At 35.5% G+C, this 23382-nt stretch overlaps 1 protein-coding gene and 1 long non-coding RNA gene across 2 annotated transcripts; both read left to right on the forward strand.

Annotated features, from left to right (window-relative positions):
- The first annotated feature begins 1514 nt into the window (after positions 1-1514).
- On the forward strand, positions 1515-21579 carry lin-28 (protein lin-28 homolog). Its single transcript, XM_028319081.1, has 6 exons — positions 1515-1671; positions 14422-14555; positions 17605-17670; positions 19038-19144; positions 19893-20013; positions 20382-21579. The coding sequence occupies exons 3-6, from the start codon at positions 17617-17619 to the stop codon at positions 20460-20462; spliced, it is 363 nt and encodes a 120-aa protein (XP_028174882.1). The 5' UTR covers positions 1515-1671; positions 14422-14555; positions 17605-17616; the 3' UTR covers positions 20463-21579.
- LOC114363387 (uncharacterized) lies at positions 9372-10012 on the forward strand. Its single transcript, XR_003656777.1, has 2 exons — positions 9372-9600; positions 9811-10012. It is a non-coding gene; the product is annotated as an uncharacterized LOC114363387 (long non-coding RNA).
- Positions 21580-23382: the final 1803 nt, after the last annotated feature.

Here is a 23382-nt window from a genome sequence, read left to right on the forward strand (position 1 = left end):
AAACAAAATCTACTCGACGGATTTATCGAAACTTGGTACAATTATTCTTCATACTCCTGGGCAGGTTATAGTATACTTAGGAATTCCCACGGGAACGGGAATTAGCGAGAAAATCTTTTTGTATGAAAAATCTAAACCGCGTAAGATAGATGAAGGGGGTAAAACGGGATCCACGCGTACGAAGTCACAGGCGGCCGCTAGTACTTACATAAACGGTGTTTTATTAATAAAAATCAGTCTTGGACCTCCAACACTGATTTTTATTAGTAAAACACCGTTTACCAAGTAGGTATCACCAGCCTCTAACAATAAAACTTGATCATTTAGTATCTATTTACTTACAGATTCGGGAATAAATAAAAAAGTCCAAGGAAATAATTTAGTTAGTATAAGTGGAATAGACTACTTTACTTCCTAATTAGGGCCCGACACAATCATCACTATTCACCATCCACAAGTAGACTTTGGCGATAAAACCGATTTATCTAATTTACAAGTGATACCGTAGATAGAGCTCACACTGAACTTGAACAGGTAGTTCATTAGTTAGTCAAATAGAAAATATCTTATTTTATAATTATCTCATATTGCGGAAGATCAACAATTACAAGACGCAGAGGTCCCGGGTTCGATTCCCAGTGGGGGCAGATTTTTCTGTTCGGTTTGGTTGGTGGTAGGGCTTGTTCTAAGTCCGCCTGGCTAGCTACCACCATCTTACCTAAGTCTGTCGCCATAACAACAATGCATTGTTGTATTCCGGCAGTTAGAGGTAAGATAGCCAGTTCCTCCGTGGTTGAGGATTCCGTGGGTGAAGCTCGCTTCCACCTTCGGCCTGATCGTCACTTACGATCAGGTGAGATACAGGCCAAGAGCTTCCTCGTTGTGGATAAAAAAAAACCCTCAATAAAAAATTGCTCAGTTTTTTTTATGAAAAATCGTAAATATTTTCCCTCGATTAAAGCGAAGAATGTTCGATCACATTAAAGTTAGGTCAACTCATCTACCTAATTTTAATTTAACATGGTATCATAAATATTAGAAAGAAAAAAGATTTTGTGACAACAAGGGTAGCGGATCGAGGCATACACAATTTATAGATTGTAGCATGAATTTATTCCTTACAACATACAAATATTGATGTCCTATTACAACAATAGAAGTACTAAAATAAAGGTCTTAACTTTATGGCTAATATCGTTCTCCTAGTTCATACCTATGTAATGATCTCTTTTAATTTATTAGGCTACACAATACAATTGAATCTGCACGCGATACTTTAGGGATTATAGGTAACATAAGAAAATCCATAAAGCATCGCGTTTCAATTAATTTCCACTAGCATAGGTAATGTATGCACCAGACTTTCGTAGCTGCTACGAATCCGAAAAAAAAATCGCTGGTCTAAAATTAAATAGCCAACCAAATACCATTTTTAGATTCTTTAAAAAAGGAAAATCGATTGTTTTGTTTCTTCATGACGTTTTCAAATGTCACATTGTATTGTTTCAGAGTGCAGCGTGTGCGCCGCGGCGGCGGCCGCAGCGGCAGCGGCGGCGGCGTGGGCGAACGGCCACGGGCAAGGCGACGCTAGCAAACCACCAACACCGGTGCTTATCCCCAATGGCACCGTCGTCAATGGCGGGCCACCCATATACAGCACAGCAAAGATTTGTAAGTTAATGATATGATCGTTTTGGATGTATGGTTTTTATTTCTCATGTTTTACTAGCCTCGGCATTGATTAATCAGCTATTAGGTTACTTTTATAAAATTTTCTATACTAGGTATATGTACTTGAGTTTTTTTCTTCTTTATGGCTCTCGCGGATTGCGTTTACACACGACCGGGTTCAATAAGTATTGAATTCAAGTGAGTTAGAGAGACTCAAATACTCGTCACTTGTCATTTGGCTGAAACAAATGAACGACGAAATCCCGTGTCGTCACACATGACGTGATAGTCTGAAAAACTTAGTTGCTATGGTCACCTTTTTTATTTATGGTAACATGGTCCAATTTCAATATTCGGTGCTTTATTTTGTTTTGCCTTAACAAAAATTATGAAGTGGTACATTCATAATTAATTTATTTGAAAACCTACGCATTTTACTAATTGTGTGGTTTGGTGATACGAGTACGTCTCTACAAAATACATTTTCAGACTAGATTCAATTTATTTAACCAAAATGAGTAAGATCCTAATGAAGTTATTCGCTCGTTGAGTCACCCATCGTGTTCTATGGGCGTGTGATCTTGGAAACAAGAACGTGACCTTATATTTATTTCAATCTAGAGCGTAGGTGTCTATTTCCGCTAATTATTTTACCGTTTTCGTCACTGAGGAAAGATGAGGAAAAACTCATGCTTTCCGGCGCTTTTCCCTTCTCTTAATATCATGTTACAGGTTTATTATCACAAATTATCGGTAGGTATGTGGCTATACCATTTTAAAGGTTTAGTTAGTTCACATTTATAGAGATTCGATTAAAAAGTAAATTCGAATAATTTATTGAAATCGTTTCAGAAGTTGCAGATGTTAGATACTAATTCCTACAAAAACACAAAAAAACCTTCGAACCTGAATTTAATTTTAGCATGATTTTGGACTATAATATAAACATTTACAAAAAAATTAAGTATACTCGTAAAATAAACGTAAAATTAATAATAGAGCCTCGCTTACATGCACAAACTAAAAAAAGTAAAATCGATATTTATTTATTGATAAATCTGTTCTTTTATGACTTTTTAGGATATCTTATTAGAATTTTGTTCTAAATTCAAATNTCCAAAATGAGTAAGATCCTAATGAAGTTATTCACTCGTTGAGTCACCCATCATGTTCTATGGGCGTGTGATCTTGGAAACAGGAACGTGACCTTATGTTTATTTCAATCTAGTGCGTAGGTGTCTATTTCCGCTAATTATTTTACCGTTTTCGTCACTATGAGGAAAAACTCATGTTTTCCGGCGCTTTTCCCTTCTCTTAATATCATGTTATAGGTTTATTATCGCAAATAATCGGTAGGTATGTGGCTATACCGTTTTAAAGGTTTAGTTAGTTCACAACTTATTTTATAGTGTCGATTAAAAAGTAAATTCGAATAATTTATTGAAGTCGTTTCATCTGCATGTTACTAATTCCTACAAAAACACTCACAAACCTCCGAGCCTTAATACAATTTTAGCATGATTTTGGACTATAATATAAACATTTACAGAACATTTAAGTCTTAGTATACTCGTAAAATAAAAGTAAAATTAATAATGGAGCCTCGCTTTTTTAAGCGAACGTTACACGCACAAACTAAAAAAGTAAAATCAATATTTATTATTGATTGACAAATCTGTTCTTTTATGACTTTTTAGGATATCTTATTAGATTTTTGTTCTAAATTCAAATTTCGAAATTGAAATTTGACAGCGATAATATAATTAAATCATAGTTTTTTTTTAAATTTTTAACGTTAAGAGTCGCATCTCAAACTAATTTGAAAATTATAAATAACTTGAAAATTAATTAATATTATTATTTAAAACTCGTTTAATTAATATTATTATTGTCATTATTTTTTGGTTGATTAAAAAAACATTCGTTGTATCTTGTTCATCGTAATTTTCTTCAATATAAATACCTATTGTAGAATAGGGCTAACGCAAGCACCACCCTTCGAGGGAAACGCCTCTACCAAACATAAACATAACAATAGGTACCCGAATCGAGGCCCTTCGTGGCAAAGCTTAGGGGCGCCTCAAAGTTGAACTTAAAAGTTGCTATTAAGCTCTAACTAGATGGCAGTGTTGTGCTACGAGAATGCCGCCATCTATAGTTTGAATACTGTACTTTAACTTTGAAGCTTCGGAGGATGCGGAACCTCGACTAATATGATCGAGAGCTTTTATAAAAACATGTAGAGTTTTGAAGCCATTATAGATGGCGCTGTTGTAAAACTTGTAAAGTTAGCTAAATTATGTAGAGTCATTTTTAAACAATGCTGGAATGTAATATTTTGTTGAGTATAATATTCTTGGTTATAAGTTTTTAATGAGAGAGAGATTTTGTTTGTGACGAAACGATCTAAATCACTTAATAAAACAATTTACTAACTAATAACTTCTGCAAATACTTATGTAATTCTAGTTTCTAGGAATTTGACAACTGTACAGCTTTTTATAACAGATTCATTATTTATTTACAAATTAAATTACAAAATATGCTATACTTACTAATAATGTACGTATAATGCATTTGAGAGTTTGTTGAAGTATTTGAAAATATGTATAATAAAATTAAAAAGAATCAAATTACGTCTAAAATAATGATTTATTATCTCTTATTTTTTTTTTTGCTTATTCCACACTTTTAGAATTAGCAATCGTTTGCAAAGCAATTTTAAACTTTCAGTGATCCAAATAATATTTCTTTCTTTTGCAAAGTAATACCATGCGCATTTGTTCATTATAATGTTGTAGTTTAAAAATAGAGGATACGGAAGTGGACCTAAATAGTAGGTATTGATCTCTTAAGATATTACAAATTAAGTGGACCGTTAACAGTAGATTTCATTTGAAATATTAATTTAATCTTGTTAGCAGCGGTTTTAAGATTCGCACCAAATTATTTTTGATTGTTCGCTGTCTCCTCGAGATTGGGGAAGAAAATCTGAATGACAAAGGCCGTGATTAGCGAGTGGACATCAAAATTAACATAGTGCATCATAGAAAATAATTCAGCTTACGTCGTGTCTAGTTAGTAAGCCGTGGGGTGAGAGATCAGTGAAAGTACACGACAATCGGTTGAGTTTCATTATTTTCAAAACTTGTCTCTATTGTGGGTCTTCTATTGTCGATGCATAATCATATGTGGATTAGAATAGTGACAATGGGTCCGGTTAGGTCCGTCACATTTTGACATCTCCGCGAAGGGGCTGCTCCTTGCTACACGGGTACTGAAAACATCGAAACGTGGAAAAAGTCGACGTGAAATTGTCACACTAATAACAATAAAGCTTTATAAATAGCAAACATTATAAATGCGAGGGGTTTGTATGGCAATTTTTGAACAATTAGCTTACCTTTTGTGAGTTTGTGATTATACGACTGATATTTATTTAGAAAGGACACTTGCCCTTTGAAGGTGACAATCCTGGTTAAAAGATAAGCTTTTGCGATTTTTCCGTTGATAACAAATATGAATGTAATGGGTGTTAGAAAGTAGTATCGAATTACCTTCGTACAATAAATAGAACAGCACAGAGATTACGATCTATCTTTACGTTTAAATATCAGGTGTTCTGAAATGTAAATTGAAAACTGATGCATTATCTAACATTATAAATAGAGACATAAAATCGTAGAAAACTTACTAAGCAGTTGAGAAGATAGTAATTAATTAAGTTGAATTATGCACGTGCAAAATGGATGTATCCCTCTTGACTTCTCTTCCGTTTTAATATTGACCAAAAGTTTTATCTTCCTGTTTTGGCTATTATATTCCCATCCTTCAGGATTTTGGAATAAACTGAGAACCTTTAATAATACGATAGTGAATCTTAACAATATTTAAGCGCAAGAATTTACTAATGATCCTTATTTCGCGGATGCCGAGCTAAAGACAAAGTTAGTAGATGCCAACTCCGCATTCCGGAAACTTGAGCCTTGAGGCCGGAGGAGCTTGATCGGGATGCTTCAATGCAGGATAGTAAGGCTAGTGACACATAATGGTGATTTAAAAACTCATCGATCACCTGAACAACTGACAAGCTGAATAAAAGAATAAGATAATACGTTTAAAATTGACTCTACATAAAAATAAGTAAAAAATGCCACCTAATTTAAACTTTATTGCAGAATATTGATTCGTTATCATCCCCACCAGGACATTTCCTGATCTTGGTGCTGTATGTGTATGCTATACCGCTCTACCTTTTAAAAAAATAACTCAGTTAAAACAATCAAAACCATTAAATTAAGTCAGATTCAAGAATTCAGTGTTTATAATAAAAACAGATAAAAGTGTTAATAAAATCAAACAAAACTACGGCGATCGCGCTGAAGACGCGCTTTTAAAAACAAAAGAGGCATCAAAACTTGGATATCCCCAATAGATCCCTTTACGGCTTCGGTTCTGTATTGAGAAATGTTTTTTGTGGAGTGTTTGTGTCGGCGGCGCGGCCGGTGGCGCTGGGTGGTGCCGTTCACCCTGCAGCGTGCCCTTTCTGCCTTCTGGTGGAAGCGTAGCTCGAGACGCGGCGCACCGTCAAGTGACACATTTCGTGTCGGGGACTTGGGGTAAAGCGGCCGGCGCTTTCGGGCAGTGCACACGTTCCGTTAGATTCTCTATTTAAAAAATTACTTGCTTAGCGATATCCGGGAAGGGACCGACCGCATCGCCGCGCCACTCCGCTGCTCTGAGCCACTGTCACTAGTTTTCGATGCAGTCGAGCTGCGTACGCGTCGTAGGTCGCTTCGCGCGCACGCGCGTTCGGTCTCATGCACCTACATTTTGATAGTTGATAACATTAAGAAAGCGCGCAAACTGTAAATTTAAATGAGAATAACCTAATTAAAGTGCCTTTTATTCATGTGAATGATGGATATTACGAAGAGGTGATATTTGTGGTGCCAGTTATTTTTTAGTTACTTACATACCATGAGCGGGAGGGAAGGCGGAAATGCAGTTCCCTCTTCGAGTAAGTATAAACTCACTCAAGATTTTAAATTTCTCACAGCAATTTGTTTGTGCTTTCAGTTACCTGGTTTGTATTTGTAGTTTAGATTGACACGTGGTAAGGGTGCGTGCATACGCTTAAGTGGTCGACTGTATTGGAACTTGAGTCCTTATCGAACGGATGTGATGTATGCAGGGCTCGGGAAGCGAGTCCCAAACAGTTGTTTTTTACATCAATGGAAATATTTGAATCGAGGTTAATAGTGGCCCGATCCCGATCCGCTGTCACACATGTGTACCATGTTTACTGGTGGTGTTGATCAACAACAACATACATTAATAAAATTATGAATGTTTTGGAAGCTTTAACTCTATTCTTGTTAAGTCGTTATTTGCGCATTTGTTATTCGCTTTGATCTGTGAACACCAAACGAATGACGTAGCACTATTATACCAATAACAAAGCATACATAATTTTATTTCCAAATATTGGTAAACATCTATTAGTTAAACTGACTTTGATCGCAACATCAATTTGTATTTTATTGAACGAATTGGAATATTATAAATAATAGAATGATAAAGTAGTTGCATGAGTATTTATCTAACAAGGTCTACGCATCGAAGCGGCAATTGTTTACTATGCCTACGACTCTGTTTTACTCGCGTGCGAGCGATTGCGTGCACCGTTCTGTGCCGACGAGCACTCTATAACGATTAGAATAAGGTCTCAAATGCGACCGCTGCCGTTTGGCTCTAGTGAAAAACACTTGTGTGTGCTTAGGTAGGCCGACTGCATTTTAGAAGGACCTTAATCTTCGCTCCCGATCCCCACCATTCCTCCACTACGTGTTTTTGTCATCGGCATGCCGAAGCTCTAGTGACGAACGCACTGTCGATATTTTTATGCTGATTAGACAATTCTGTTTACACTGTTACACAACTGCGCACACAGTATCAAAACTATAACGTATTTTAGGCGCAAAGTCGACAAGTTTAAGTCATTTTAATTAACAACTAATCAGTCTCAAATTAATAGTTATTTGAAACGAAAATATTTGCTATGAGCGCGTCATTCCAAGAGGAACTATTTGGAATGTTTAGAAAGTCGATGTTAAGTAACGTTACGTCCCTACGGCAGGGTCCGAGTTCGTAACCAGTCAATTAAATCTGAATGGTGGTACATTCGGCTGTCTCTTTCCCTCCTAGCTTTAGATCCCAAAGCAAAAGCGCCACTTGACGATGATTCACGTTCAAATTCCATACCGACGATTGATAACAGCCGAACTAGTGAATGGCAGAATGTTTTAGGTCATTTCATTTACTTGCTGGTCATGCATCACACAATCAATGCAGATATGTGTTTTGTATACCAAATCAAGTAGGTAACTATCTAAGAATTTGTGAATGAATGACAATTTAAATATTTGGCTATTTTGGCAAAGATTTTATTTCATTCACGCAAAAAAGGAATATATTTTCATTAAAATCACCTAATTATAATGTTTAGGCATCAAAGAGTGTGCCTTGATGATGTAACGAAGTGTTGCTGGAAACCTCCACATTTTGTACAGCACGTTGCATGTCAATGACCTTATGGAACGGGAATACTAGGCCCAATGTAATCCTACATTTTTGTCGCCGTCACACGATGCCATGTTGATATTCTCTGAATATGTCACGACTAATCGGTTTAACGTTTTCAGGATTGTATTTTTTTTACACAATTTTATGAATGTAAAATTAAAATCTTATTATTTTTTTGGTTTTCCTATCCCATGGTGTAATATCGTAGGTATATTTTTTCATTCAAAATTGTTTGGTTGAGTCATTAATATCATGATGTCAATGAGCTTCCGACGTAAATGAACACGTGTGCTCTACGCCTAATGTCCCTAATAGTATTATTGTGTTAGTCCAGCTTTTATCTTCATACAAATTGTTTCTCACGATGATTATTTGCAATTTGGGTTTCTATGTAAATAATAATAAAGTTCTCAATAAATACACGCCTTTATTTATGAAAAGCTTTTAAGTAAGTAATGTACTAAGTTTAGTTTATTCAAAAAATTATCATGAATTATTTCTTAAAAATTACCGAAATAAAAATCGATAATAGTTAAGAAAATCATTAATAAAAGATTTTAATATTCATTAATAATTATTTTTTTAACTTAACGACTTAGTAAGTAAGTATTGGTCGCGAAAATAAATTTACACCGAAATCAAATCACGTGCTGTTAAGAATAACGCGTAAAAATAACGAATTATAGTAGTTAATTCATTCATATAAAAATAAGAAATATTCATCAATGGTTTTGGTGCCAAAAGAGAAAAAAAATGTCTTTAACCAACAGGGTTATGTATTTTGAAAGATTTTATAATGTTAAAAGTTTAATTTAATTCACGAAAAACGGTGTGTTCAAATCTTATAAGATTTCCGAGGTAAACAAATTTTTTGTCTCTAAGCGCTTTTAGAACTAAAAAGTTAAGAGCCTAAAATATAGGTAGGTAGGTAATAGATAAACTATATTGTTTTAATTAAAGTTATTTATCTGACATGACATTAGAATCTTATGAAGGTACTCGTATTATGTTATCACGAGTTCACTCAGTTATTAAATTTAAATTAAGCAATCAAATAATCGAAAATAATTGGCACTTCATACGCTTTTCATATCTATGTTATACGTATAGGGGAGAGGGGGGCATAGTGGAAGGGGTGGGCAAAGCGAAAAATTTGATTTTACCAACACTCTTTCACCCAACGGCACTCGTGCTTCACGTAAGCCAAGCACAGGGCCGACCAAGGTCATTGACCAAAATCAGTCCGGCTAGCGCCACCGAGCTGGCTACATGACTGCGCGATGTAGATCGTGTGAGTTTCTTACGAAATTCAAGGATTTTGGAGACTGGATATTATTGTGAAAAGTGAGTAGTGATGGTATTTTTATTATTTAAATCTAATATCTGTTTATCATAGATTCCTTTGACATTTTGTAGATTGAACAAATTTTAATACTTTCTTAGTTATCAATTGAAAACTGTAATTATTATCAAAAAGGCAAAGTGGAAAAAATTACAAGGGGGCAAAGTGGAATGATTCCCACATACATATAAATATTTAATTTGTTTTTTCAGATGGTTCATAATTATTACAAAAGTAAAACGAACCAAGGCTCATGGAGAGAAGATCAAATGAGAAGAGCGACGCGATGGAGGAAGCGAGTCTTACTACGATTAGTTCGGCATCAAAAAATATGGTATCCTAATTGGAACTCTTCATTATAATTTGAAATCTGGTGATGCATCGAAGAAGATTGATAGGTTTCGTCCAGTATTTAAAAAAATCTGGCAAGCAAAAAATATATGATCTTGCAGTAGTAAGGGACAAGGTTTTTATGGCCTAAAACAGTTCCTAATTACTAAATAAGTTGTTTATGTTATTTCATTTAATTGACCTCATTAGCAAAATGCTCAAATACAGTAGATAAACGCTTAATAAGTGCCTTTTTCACTTTGCCCAAAATTCAATTCCACTTTACCCTTGTGATAAGGGCAAAGCGGAAAATTATAGACTATAAAAAAAACTTCTTTTATGCCAAAATAGTTAATAATTCGTAAATTTTTTTTAGAGTTATCTATAATATAATACTTGTAGTATCATTTCGATTAAAACTTGTCTTCGTAACTTATCTGGTTCTTTTTATTTTTTCGATTGAAGTTAAGTACTCCACTATGCCCCCCCTTCCCCTACTTAGATAATAGTAACATAGATAAGTAATAATAGCTTAATGTGGCTGTTTTTAATTACAAAACTTACCTATTTCATTATATACGACAAATAATGACAATGTGTAGGTTAAATGAATAAAAAAATCAAAGACATCGCCGAGATTTGACATTTAGGTACTAGTTAAATTATATCATCTTGTGACATCATAATAATATGTGCTGAAAAAAACTTGTATAGAAGGCCACGATGAAGACACGAAACTAAAACGAAAGCTGCTAAAAGCTTGGGCGACCAAATCCGTAAAAAACTGTAAAGCTGTACAATTTATCCAACTCTACATTTCCTTTAGGGTAATTCATTTTCAGAAAATGTTTTAAAGTTGACTTAGGGCCGATTTTTCAATCGTCGGATAACTTTTAATAAAGGAATAAGTTTGGCACATTGACAGTTTCAGTATGGGAAATATGTCAAAATGACAAGCTTATTCTTCAGTTAAAAGATATCTGACTATTGAAAAATCAGCCCTTAATCAATGAAAAAGACGGACAATTATATGTCAAAGCTCATTTAAAGTTCCTGAAACAAAGAGCTACAGCATATCACGCTGTATTATAAGCTCAAAACATTGCACTCTTTAAACAACTAACTGCCTTAAATTATTATCAGCAGTAGTTGTATTAAACAGTTTTTGTTAACAAAACAATAATAAAAGTTTCCTAGCTATTTCTCAAGATAAGAGTCGTAAGCTGTGTGCGCGTAAGCTTAAAATGCCCTACTTAAAATATGCGTAGAATTTCCCCTTCCTGCTTTTAAAATAACACGAGCTTAATTTAACTCAAGTTCTAAAATAGCATAATCGCCGTAGGAACTAACAATAAACATGAAATGTCACGATTGCTGTCTCCCGCCCGGTAATTTGGGCGATGTCGTCCTGTTAACATTTTTCCGGAAACGCACGTATTTAAGTGTTTATTTTAGTATGGAATTGGCTGTTTATTCGAATTGGATATCATAAAGTTCGGCAATGAGTTGCAATTGAAATAATTCAATGGGATCTTAGCGGCGCAGTGTTTGTCTGCGAAGCGTGCTGGGAGTGGGAGGGTTATGTTTTACTATCAAATATTTGAAGGCTCGCTCTGAACGGAATGCAACGAAATGTTACGCATGCGCAAGAATTTTGGTTGCATTGAAATTCCGGCGTGTGAGTATGTCGGCGCGGGCGGCGGCGGCCGGCGGGGCGCGGGCGGGCGCCATGCTGAATAAACAGAACTACAAAACAGATACACGCCTTCGCTGCGCTTGCGCTGCCGATTGTACGCTGCTACCACATTATATTAATAAGCGCCACTCTATTCAAGCGGGCTGGATGTCATATTTCTCAATCCCCTTAATTCTTAGTGACGTCTATTTACGTTTTAGTGGATGCAGTTCCTATGTTTCCCTCGCATTTGGAGTGTAGTTGAAACATAATTTTAAACTTTCACGTTGAATTTTAAGTTATGAAAGTAAAATGTCGTAGCAAAGGAATGTTAACTACAAATACGATATAACTTCGTTCTTTAAATTCAAGGCATCACCATAAGCATTTTGATAAGACCCTTCATAGATAAGTTCATGGGTGTCCTGAGATAGTCTACAAGAAGTGTTCATTAATGAAATCGGGTTGGATAAGAATCTCTTACGAAACGATTTTATCTACTCGTAATTAGGCGCTGAAAAAAAGTTTCATTAAATACAATCGGAAATATGTACCTCATTATCTATCATTAATGGTTCTCTCACGTGATAGCTTTAAGAAACAAAGAAGATTATGTGAAGAAAAGAATAACCCGTAAGAATCTGTACACGTTAATTCATTAACAAAACTCTATCCGCAACCATTTTTCATTCCCATTGAAAACACTATAACAATAAAAACCAAATAAAAAACATCCAAGTTACCCTAGAAAAGGTAGCTCGTACTTGCAGGCGCGTGCATGTTCTCACGTAGCGAATGTCAAAACAACAACATTCATTACGACATAAGAACTGTAAACAAGTACTTATTGTCAGCTTTCTAAAAGCTTTCAGTGGCGGCTCCGACTGGATTCCAGAGTGAACATCGATTTTGCTTGGAATTTGAATCGATGGTGCATTTAATCGTGAGTTCGCTGCCTTCGCGGCGGCCTTAGGTGCAGTGCTAGAGCAATGAATGAAAAGGTACCAGAAACGCAAGCCACGCAACCCAAATACCTCGCATTCCTCGCCTCCCCCCGCAGCCACGTGTGTGCGCTCGCTTTTACCTCCGCCGCGTAGCCAGAAATAATTTGCTTAGCTTTCATACCAGCACATGGAAATGCATATCGAATTAGCGAAGACTTGAGGTTGTTGTAGCGTTCGCAGCATGCCGGAGGACGAGCTAGAAGCTAGGTGTAATTAAAATGATGCATAATTTATGATAATATGACTCAGGAGCAGCAAAATTTCAGCTTCCTCTACAGCATAAGACATCCTTAACAACCCAGTATTGAGGTTGATAGGTACGGTTAATATTTAAGTATTTTGTGAGTTTGAAGTTATTTTAATACATTTTAAATTAACTTGGTTAGGTTTAATATCACTGTAAAGATAACGACATAATTAATTACAAGAATGCTTGATATACCTACTATAGTTTGAAAAATATAAGCGTATTTTTATCAGAGTATGTCGTCACACGATTAATCTGAAAGCAAGTAGGTAAGGTATATCGGTTATCTGCTCAAGACATAATGATTCAAATCAAATGCAAAATAAAGATATGAATGGAATTCTCGGTAGTATTGTTTTACCGTATCACTTAGTCATCGTGACCTTTTACATCCGAATTGTTCAATACACAGTCACACGTTCAGCGGAAGCGTTCTCTTCATTAGTCATTACCAAACTTTGATAGAACACTAAAAGTTGACTAATAAGATTATAAATATTAAGTTATTCACAGAATATAACCGATGCCGTGATTTATAATGAAACTTAATATGCTTAAGTACGTCTTTGAGGTTAATAGCTATAGTGACATATAAAAAGAGGAGTGTATTTTTCGATTCAGTTCCCACGTTCTTTTTTGTGAAGCAGCCGATAAGGGGAATGGTATACCCTTTCTTAGTCCAGTAAGCGATCGTGGGCCCTTATTTATTGCTAATAGATTTCCGAACGGCAAATGTCTATGCATGCATTTACGAGGGGACAACCCACTTAATGCAATCAAAGTAAACCGAACTCCATTCTATAAAATTGTAATGTATGATTACCAAATCTCTATCAAAGACGCGCAGTTTTCGTAAAATATTATTACTAACAACACTAACTTGAGTTAGTGAGCTGGGAAAAGTCATTGGGATCTGTTGGAATGTACATACACAATCACAATGTAGATTTTTATTGGATTTAAAAGTGTTATGCACCGTAATTTGTATGGTTATCAAAAACTATTAGCTGATGTAACTAGACACGCGTATGTATCCAATACATGTACTGAGTATCGAATTCGTTTGGTTCAACAGTCGTAAATAGTCGTAATAGAACAAGACTATGATGTAATTAAAGATAAAGTGGTTTTATCGAATAGGTACCTATCCACATATCGTATAAATGTAACAGTTACCTACTATCTTATTCTACAGTTACATTGACTATTATTTTTAGTTTAGAAGTTTAAATCTCTACTAATATTATAAAGCTGAAGAGTATGTTTGATGAACGTGCTCACTTCGGGAACTGGTCTGATTTGAAAAAAATATTTTTGTATTGGATAGCTCATATCGAGGAAGGTACCATCACGCTAACCGACATGAGCAGAGCAGCAATGAAAAATGTTGCGAAAACGGGAAAAATATTCAAATGATTTTCACGCATACGAAGTCGTGGACATAGCTAATCGAATAAGTTATTACTTTTACTTTATATTGAAGAATGAAACTCGATGTTTACCTTTGTAAAAATGGTTTACTTTATTTAAAAGACAAGATTTGTAAGTAATTGTAATTGCATTGCAGGTGCAGGGGGCGCGAGCGGCGCGGCCGGCGTGATAGGGGTGACCCGGCGCGGCCGCTGCAAGTGGTTCAACGTGGCCAAGGGCTGGGGGTTCATCACCCCTGACGATGGCGGCCAAGACGTCTTCGTTCATCAGGTAAAAAGACACAAAAAATCGCTTATTTTAAGTAGGTATGTTTTAGTTTTTTTACCTGTTCCAATTTTTTCATTTGTATTACTTATCTCTACAATTCGGGACAGTAATAATGTGCCAGTGCTTAGAAGAGGCAGTGCAAGAAACTCAGTCAACTAGTATCAAGCAATTTGCTTTAATCTTGGAAATTGTTTAGACTCTACATATATGTATTTGTAGAGCTTCTTTTACCTAACGAATATAAGATTTTTCCAAGATATCTATCTGTATTCGTGGATTACTGTTAGGAAAACCTAATTAACAAAAATAAATGCACGTAAATTTCTCTTGTTTGCGCTTGTTTAATACTCTTCCATGTCTTAATATCTTTAACATTACCCGTAATTAAAACCTAATCGATTACTAAAGTTTTACAGCGATAAACAATAACAACGGGAAATCGTTAAATCTTATTACTAAATCATAAAACTTTTACTACTGTAAGTTCATAAGCTCGGTGATAATTGTTTCACTATTAAACCTTACCGCTGGGTCGACATGAGGTAGTCAATAAGATGCTTTTCTATGGAATTCATTTGGAGCGCAGGTGACATTTTACGATGGTCGTAACCACATTCTTCACAACGCATCGTGCCGCGGGGGGCTGTTCACAATATTCATAATGCAATAAAGAAATGCATAGTTTTATAGCCTCATCTTGTCTTCGGCAGATTTAAAAAGGTTACTAATTTGACATTAGTAGAAATATTTGAGTGATCGTAATATTATAAATAATAGACCTAGCGAGTATATTGCTTTCTAGAAATCAATTTTCTTAAACGATTCTATTTTAATTTTTTAATTAAGTCAATTTGAAAAACCCTTGTTAGTTTTTGACTCAAACTGGATGCGTTGTTTGTTTATAACTACCGTTTCAATTCAGACCAGTTATTGTTAAAACGTATCTAACATAACTTTGTAAGCGTAGGAAAACTTTTTATTATGGATGACACAATTTGAACACCTGTTGATGAACACTTATTAGCATAATTGCTTAAAATGAAGTTAAATGCGTTGAATTTTAAATGTAAGTTCCACCCTATAATTGGGTAAGATGTTCCTGATAACGTATAAAGTTCGTTCCTCGACATCCGGTTCTTTAAGGGCCTATCAATTGTGTGCCTTTGTTTGAGCGCGTGTTTTTTATAATTGAAGTAGTGTCGAGTATTGCGTACTTATTGGCTAATGCTTTATTTATTCGGGTATCTACTCGGACGACGGAATTGCGCCGTTGTGTTGCGATAGGTCCTGCGACGTACTCGGCTACTTGCTACGAGCGTGTTTGTAACGTCTTAAAATATCCAATTTAGAATAGATTAGATTACTTCATCATCAAACATGTGTTTACGTTTTATTTATTCATACTCACAAAGGAATCTAACCACTGTTAACACAAATTTTAAATGGGATTAAAATTATGAATTGCTATTTAAGGAAACAATCTATTACTAGGTGTCCAAAGTTTGGTGTAGCAGAAGAAAAAGTAAAATCATTGACAAAATATGTAGTCGTATCTAGCGGTTGACCCGATAGAGCGCTTATTTGTTTGCTCGGCTTATCAAGGCCGGATGTTTTTTCCATACATTTACGCCACCAAACTTGTACTTCGTACGCTACAGCGAGACGTTAGCAGTAAAATTTAATATTGGGTCAAGACTATATTGTCGGAAGTTTGATAATGTCATTTTTTCTCGTAAACGATACGTTGGTTAATGGTTTTGTTGCATACACATTGATAACATTTCAACTTTCCACACACGTTTGTAATTCAATACATATTTCAATTGGATTTTAAAGTTCATTTCACTTTATCTATTACGCTGCCTGCTCGAAGGAGGGTTATGTTTTTGGTGCATGATATCTAGGGTGTTCGAGCGTGTCTATCACTACATATTGTTTCTCCTTTACCGTTAATGGGTTTCCCAAGTACATATTTGATACGTACAAGACATCTAAATATGTAGATAAAAAACCGAAACCATTGTGTAATATTGTATTTCTATTATCAAATAGGTAGGTACTACATAACTAATTAACTTCGGCAAAGGCTGAATTTTTTTTGAGTATTTTTGTGGAACAAGAATAGAAACAAATACTAGATTTTTATCTATTGGACTTCTAATCACTTTCATTTCATCATTCTTAAACATGACGCTAATATTTGAAAACGTATCCTTAATAGAGGATTATTAAAAAAAACCTTTATTAAAACTACTAAGATGCATAATATTTTAATCCGAATATCGAATTCCATGCGGACGAAGCCAAGGACAGAAGCTAGTACTGTATAAATCTAATCTAACATCTCCACCAAAGGGTTAATAATAACTGGATTCATTTATTTGTGACGTTTGTGTTATCTGACTATTCCCATAACAGTGCAATATGTGCATCCTATGATTAATAGTTAGTACACGTGCCTCTAGTCCCTCATGCGGGTAATCAAATGCGTGGATAAGATTTTACTTACGTGTTCAATAGTCAAGTATCCCGTTTTATAATGAAAAGTTAAAAATACTTAACTAGTTCGATGAGTAGGTGCTTTGAAGTAGTATTGACTGGCACAAACAGGATTAACTGAAAAAACCAGAAAAACTTTCACGATTACCACTTCTAGCTTTCTGACCTAAGCGCTGTTACATTTCCAAAAGTATTATCTGGTATTATCTGGACGAATATAAATCAATTTGAATTACTTTGGTCATTATATTCAATTGATGGTCAAGTTTTAAGGAGTGGGGAATGGGTATATCACTAGATTTAAAAGTCCTATAATACATACTGATCTGCTATCAAGTTCCCTTTCTACAAGAGACGTAAAAGAATTTGTAACGTGATGGGATCGAAAGAATGCTAAGGAGCTAGTCTTGTATTTTATTAATCTAATTTGATAACATTACTTTTTAGGTGGTTAAACTATTCCTTCCTCCATTTGCGAGCCCATGGTGTAAATGTAATGCATTTTTTTCAAACATCTAATCTTACCAGTGCTTACTCAACTTTCTTTCTTCAGAGCGTCATCCAAATGCACGGCTTCCGATCGCTGGGCGACGAAGAGGAGGTGGAGTTCGAGTGCAAGGAGTCCGACAAGGGGCTGGAGGCGACGCGCGTGTCCGGGCCCTCCGCCGTCGACTGCCAGGGCTCGCATCGCCGCCCACTCTCCAAGAAGCGCTTCAGGAAGATTCGGTGAGTTCCTTTGATGAGCGACGAAGAGCAGGTCAAGTGCAAGGAGTTGGACAAGAGGCTGGAGGTGACGCGCGTGTCTGGGCCCTCCGCCGTCGACTGCCAGGGCTCGCATTGTAGCCCGCTCTCCAAGAAGCGCTTCAGGAAGATCCGGTGAGTTCTCTTGATGGGCGACAAAAGGAGGTGGAGAGGGCAAAGAGTCCGACAAGGGGCTGGAGAAGCGCTTCAGAAAGATCCGGTAAGTTTTCTTGATGCCGAAGAGGAGCTGGAGTTCGAGTGCAAGGAGTTTAACAAGGGGCTGGAGGCGACGCGCGTGTCCGGGCCCTCCGCCGTCGACTGCCAGAGCTCGCATCGCCGCCCACTCTCCAAGAAGCGCTTCAGGAAAATCCGGTGATATCCTTCATGGGCGACAAGTGCGAGGGTTAGTAGATTATGAGTGCCAAATATTTATAAAAAGTTTAACGTCAGGTGAAGTTACTGACTCTTTGACATTCTATAGAGCCTTTTCAGAAGTTTCAGTGGTACCAATAGTTGACAGATACAGTTTGATTCTATTTCACATAAAATTAGGCTTAATAAAAGCTCATGGACTGCTCTAGGCATGCACCTTCGCCATAACATGTCACTCACAAGACAGTAGTACCACATTTGAGTTGATACGTAAAAGTAACAAAATACTCGTAGTAGTGTTTTCTGATATTTTTACTACCACAGGTCCTCCTCCCCAATTTAATATGAACAACAGTGTAACCCGAAAATATTAAATTATCGAGGTAAAACGTGTTGTAAATGACATGAAAATAATATTATTATTTTATTTCTCATTCCAGCTGCTACAATTGTGGTGAGTTCGCCAACCACATAGCCGCCAAGTGCAGCATCGGGCCGCAACCAAAGAGATGTCACAACTGCAAGAGCGAAGATCACCTCATTGCCGACTGCCCAGTGAAGGTATTATTGACTTAATATTTAATTCTTACATAAAATTATTACAATAGGAATCAGTAAAAAGGATTTTAAGGAGAATTTTTACAATTTCTATTGCCATAAGGAAATAAGAATCGTAAAAATCGGTTCTTCACAGTGTCTGAGTCCCCCAACTTTATGAAACAAAAATAGCTTAGAGTTTGACTAACAAGGATTAAGTAGATTAAAGACGTTTCTAAACTCATAACTGTAACTTTGATTAACGAATACGAGTATTATTAATAATGTGAAATTATTTATCAAATTATTGGTGACGAAGAAGAGGTGGAGTGCAAGGAGTCCGACAAGGGGCTGGAGGCGACGCGCGTGTCCGGGCCCTCCGCCGTCGACTGCCAGGGCTCGCATCGTCGCCCGTTCTCCAAGAAGCGCTTCAGGAAGATCCGGTGAGTTCTCTTGATGGGTGACGAAGAGGAGGTGGTGTATGCAAGGAGTCCGACAAGAGGCTGGAGGCGACTCGCGTGTCCGGGCCCTCCGCCGTCGATTGCCAGAGCTCACATCGATGTCCGCTTTCCAAGAAGCGCTTCAGGAAGATCCGGGGAGTTTCCTTGATGAGCGACAAGGCTTAGCTACTGTTATAGCTGTACATAGCTTCTGCGTGCTAAGGGTTAGTAGATGGTGATTGCCAACTATTTATAAAAAGTTTAACGTCAGGTCATTATAGAGCCTTTTCAGAAGTTTTAGTGGTACCAATAGTTGACAGATACAGTTTGTATTAATTCTATTTCACATAAAATTAGGCTTTATAACAGCTCATGGCCTGCTCTGGGCATGCACCTTCGCCATAACATCTCACTCACAAGACAGTACCATATATTTTGAAACACATCTTTATATTGACACTCACTTGTTCTCTAAATTCCAAGTTGGTAACTCCAGATACAAAACATTTATTAAACTAAGTTGATACGTAACTTAAAAACACTCGTAGTAATGTCCTCTCCATGAAATGCATAGCGATGCACTACCTCACTTTATAAGGTACGTCAGTAAAGATGTTCCTCTGATCATTTTTCTACCACAGGCCCTCCTCCCCTTTAATATAAACGACAGTGTATTTCAAAAATATAAAATTAGTGAGGAAAAACGTGTTGTAAATGACAAATAATATTGTAATTGTATTTCTCATTCCAGCTGCTACAATTGTGGTGAGTTCGCCAACCACATAGCCGCCAAGTGCAGCATCGGACCGCAACCAAAGAGATGTCACAACTGCAAGAGCGAAGATCACCTCATTGCCGACTGCCCAGTGAAGGTATTATTGACTTACTATTTAATTCTTACATAAAATTATTACATTTAATTAAAAGTAAAAAGGCTTTCACGGAGACTTTTTACAATTTCTATTGCCTTAAGGAAATAAGAATCGTAAAAATCGGTTCTTCACAGTGTGTGAGTCCCCCAACTTTATGAAACAAAAATAGCTTAGAGTTGACTAACAAGGATTAAGTAGATTAAAAACGTTTCTAAACTCATAACTGTAACTTTGAATAACGAATACGAGTATTATTAATGTGCAATTATTTATAAAATAATGAAAAACTAATTCAAAAATGTTATTGATATGGATACAAAATATTGTTCAATTGTTATACGTCTTAAATCATAATCACCGATTTCTAGGTTGAGAAAAAGGATGATCCGCAATCGAAGAGTTCAGGCAGCTCCCAGGGGAGTCAGCAGGGGAGCCCGCAGCAGTCATAACTCCTTCATTTGAATACATCCACCTTATTCACGGCTGGCAACATTTTATCATTTACTTGTTAAGCGCATTTACCTACTTTTACGCCGAAAGTACAAAATGTAACGATAAGAGTTCCCGATAACGTAAACTAATGCATTTACCAGTTCTTTAATGTAAACACAACTACCTCATTTACTTAATATGCCTCTAGATACAGTATCAACTAGAATTACAACAAGACTGATCAGTACAAATCCATAATGTAGTACAAAAATTATACATATTTTTATTGATAGAATCTTTATTACCTAAGTTTGCAAATGTAACGTAAGTACAAATTTTATGTGTTCGAGTGTCAATATCTTAATTGATTTACTTTATATTGTATTTACCCAAAGTTAAGTGTGTGTTTATATCACTATTATTAATTTGTTGCTATATTATAATATTATGACAAACTTTATGTTAGAATTTTAGATCGTAGCCGTAAAATAGATTTAGAAGTATTAGAATGGCTATGAAAATATTTTATGAACTTCGAATAATTTATACATACGTAAAAATAACTTGATTTTACAGTTTACTACATTTTCTACCATACTATTTCAGAACCAGAATATTGGAGAAACTTATAACTATTATTATCATAATAACTACAAATAAGAAAATAATGAAGTACTTTTTACAACCTGATATCAATTTACCTGTCTAACAATAAGCCAATGTTATTAATAACAGAAATGTTTTGATAGATATAGTTTTAAATGTCATAGTTTTATTGTAATCTTTCACACTGTTAAATTATGAAAACGTGCCAAAGCAAACATTATTGCAATAATAATTACTAAGTATAAAATACAAAGAGCTAAACTCATAGTGTCCTGAAGTATAGCAGATAAAGTTGTAAGAATGCCGCCTTTAATCAGAGCCTAGCAATCAGAAATATTTTTAAGTTGCTGATTTTAAAGTACAAAACTACTATTGTTATACTAATACTGTACAATGACTGCATTATTGAGACTTTTGTTTGCTCAAAGTACTAATCATAGGTTTGTGAAGTTCGTTAATATTGCGTAAGTAGACATTGGCACTGCAGTCGTGAACAATTTTTTTTAAGTTTAAGATGTGGTATAACTTTTGCAATAGTTACATTTATTATTAAGTGTGTAAACTAGTGGGAGATTGGCTTAGTTTTGTGTTCAATATTATTATTATTTTTTCATTTATTTACCAAATAGAAAGAATTACAGACAATTAATTTGTTTTGACAGCATTCAGGATTCTGAATTCAAGTGCCAACAACAATGCTAAACGGAAATAATTAAGTCAAGACATTGTAAGAATGCTTACCAAGCGAATCAATTTATCAAAAGAAACATTCGTACAGCTTATGGGTGCAACTAACATATTCACTATGCAAAATGTTTTTTCATATTTGTTATTGTTACTAATCACCCAATTAGCCAGTTAACCAAACATATAGATTCAACTGGTAATGTCTGTTGTAGTTGTCTAGATACCTCTTAATTATTTATTTGAATTTATATTTAATTAACACTTTCAACTTCATAATAATATCGTCCAGGCACATTTTGATCCCACTGCACTAGACCTGCTTACAGCGCCATGTACCTTTACTTTTAATTACTCGTAGTAATTAAGGCTTTTTACGAGAAGTATCAAGACTACTGGCATTTCAGAAAGTACGCGTTTGTTTTGTGCATTTTTTCCGAGTCCAATCATAACACTAGTTTAGTTTGAAGTCACACCATTAAGTGTTCTAACATTTTAGTTTGAGGAGTCTGTAATGTTTTAGAAGATAATTTATAGTATAGTTTAAACTACCCATCGATGTAATCACTTTATACCACATTATAACAGGCTGGAATGTTTCAAGGGAGCTTTAAGTATGTAGGTCGCAACAGATAGATGTTTACACATTCTTTGTCAGCTGTCGACAATCATAGTAAAGAATATCATCACATAGAAGGTGTATTACCAGTAACTTTAATATATTACGGGTTTTTTGCGTTTTCAATTACAATTAGAATGTAGTTTTAATGTAATTATTTATAATTAAGATTTTAAATGAAAGACTATTGGAAACATCTACCTCATAATTTAATATCGTTAAATAGAGTTTATTCTTAAGTTAATTAACATTTTACAAATTCTAGCAATTATATTTTTCAAACTATCTTTGCTAAATGCCGAATTTCTTGAGGAATGTATTTCGTTTAGAGTTTAATTTTTGTTTTTTTATTATTCAAGAAAAATAAACAGTAAAAGTAAACCGCGTTTTTCTAATAGGTACGACATTTACTTATGATTATTCCAACGTAAGTCCATTAATACAAACATAATGTAGCCAATCACGTAAAAGAAAATAATATTCTCGGTAGAAAAGAAGCTGTCAATTTTATATTTATAGACTAACCCTAATAATAATAAAAAGTTACACCCTAGTTAAACACTGTTTTAAAGTGACATTTTCAAATGTCACTTTGGAACAGTGTTCAACTAGGGTGTAACTTTTTATTGATAATCCTTTGAGACTGAAGAAAACCTGAAACTACCGTTAATGTGTTGGATAAGCCCATAATTACATTTATTATTATTGGCATTTTAAAACCTCACAAAATAAACAAAAGAATCAAGCCAGTATGTTAATCATTCATGGTTATTAAGCCTACGAATTAATGACCTGTGTGCAAATTACTATCGTGTGTGTAAAATCTTTACCAAATCGTTGTTTACACGCACGTCACAACTCGTTCCGACGCCGTAATCCGTTGATGGATGTCGTCACGCGACGTAGCGTTTCGGCGTTATAATATAATTAGGTGTGTCAATATAGACGGCCGTTATCAGCCATCGTATCAGGTAATGAGCTCCTGCAACAAATGACCGCGAGTGAGTGACGGTCTTGGAGAGGTCCAG

Source organism: Ostrinia furnacalis, unplaced genomic scaffold, assembly GCF_004193835.3.
Source record: "Ostrinia furnacalis isolate ACB-3 unplaced genomic scaffold, ASM419383v2 OfSCF7086, whole genome shotgun sequence".
Classification (NCBI taxonomy): Eukaryota; Metazoa; Arthropoda; class Insecta; order Lepidoptera; family Crambidae; genus Ostrinia; species Ostrinia furnacalis.

Coding starts and splice junctions, on each gene's coding strand:
- lin-28 (XM_028319081.1), top strand. CDS start 17,617: ATGCACGGCTTCCGATCGCTGGGCGACGAAGAGGAGGTGGAGTTCGAG. Junction 17,671..19,037: donor AGGTGGAGTTCGAGTGCAAG/GAGTCCGACAAG, acceptor GTGGAGTGCAAG/GAGTCCGACAAGGGGCTGGA. Junction 20,014..20,381: donor TTGCCGACTGCCCAGTGAAG/GTATTATTGACT, acceptor ACCGATTTCTAG/GTTGAGAAAAAGGATGATCC.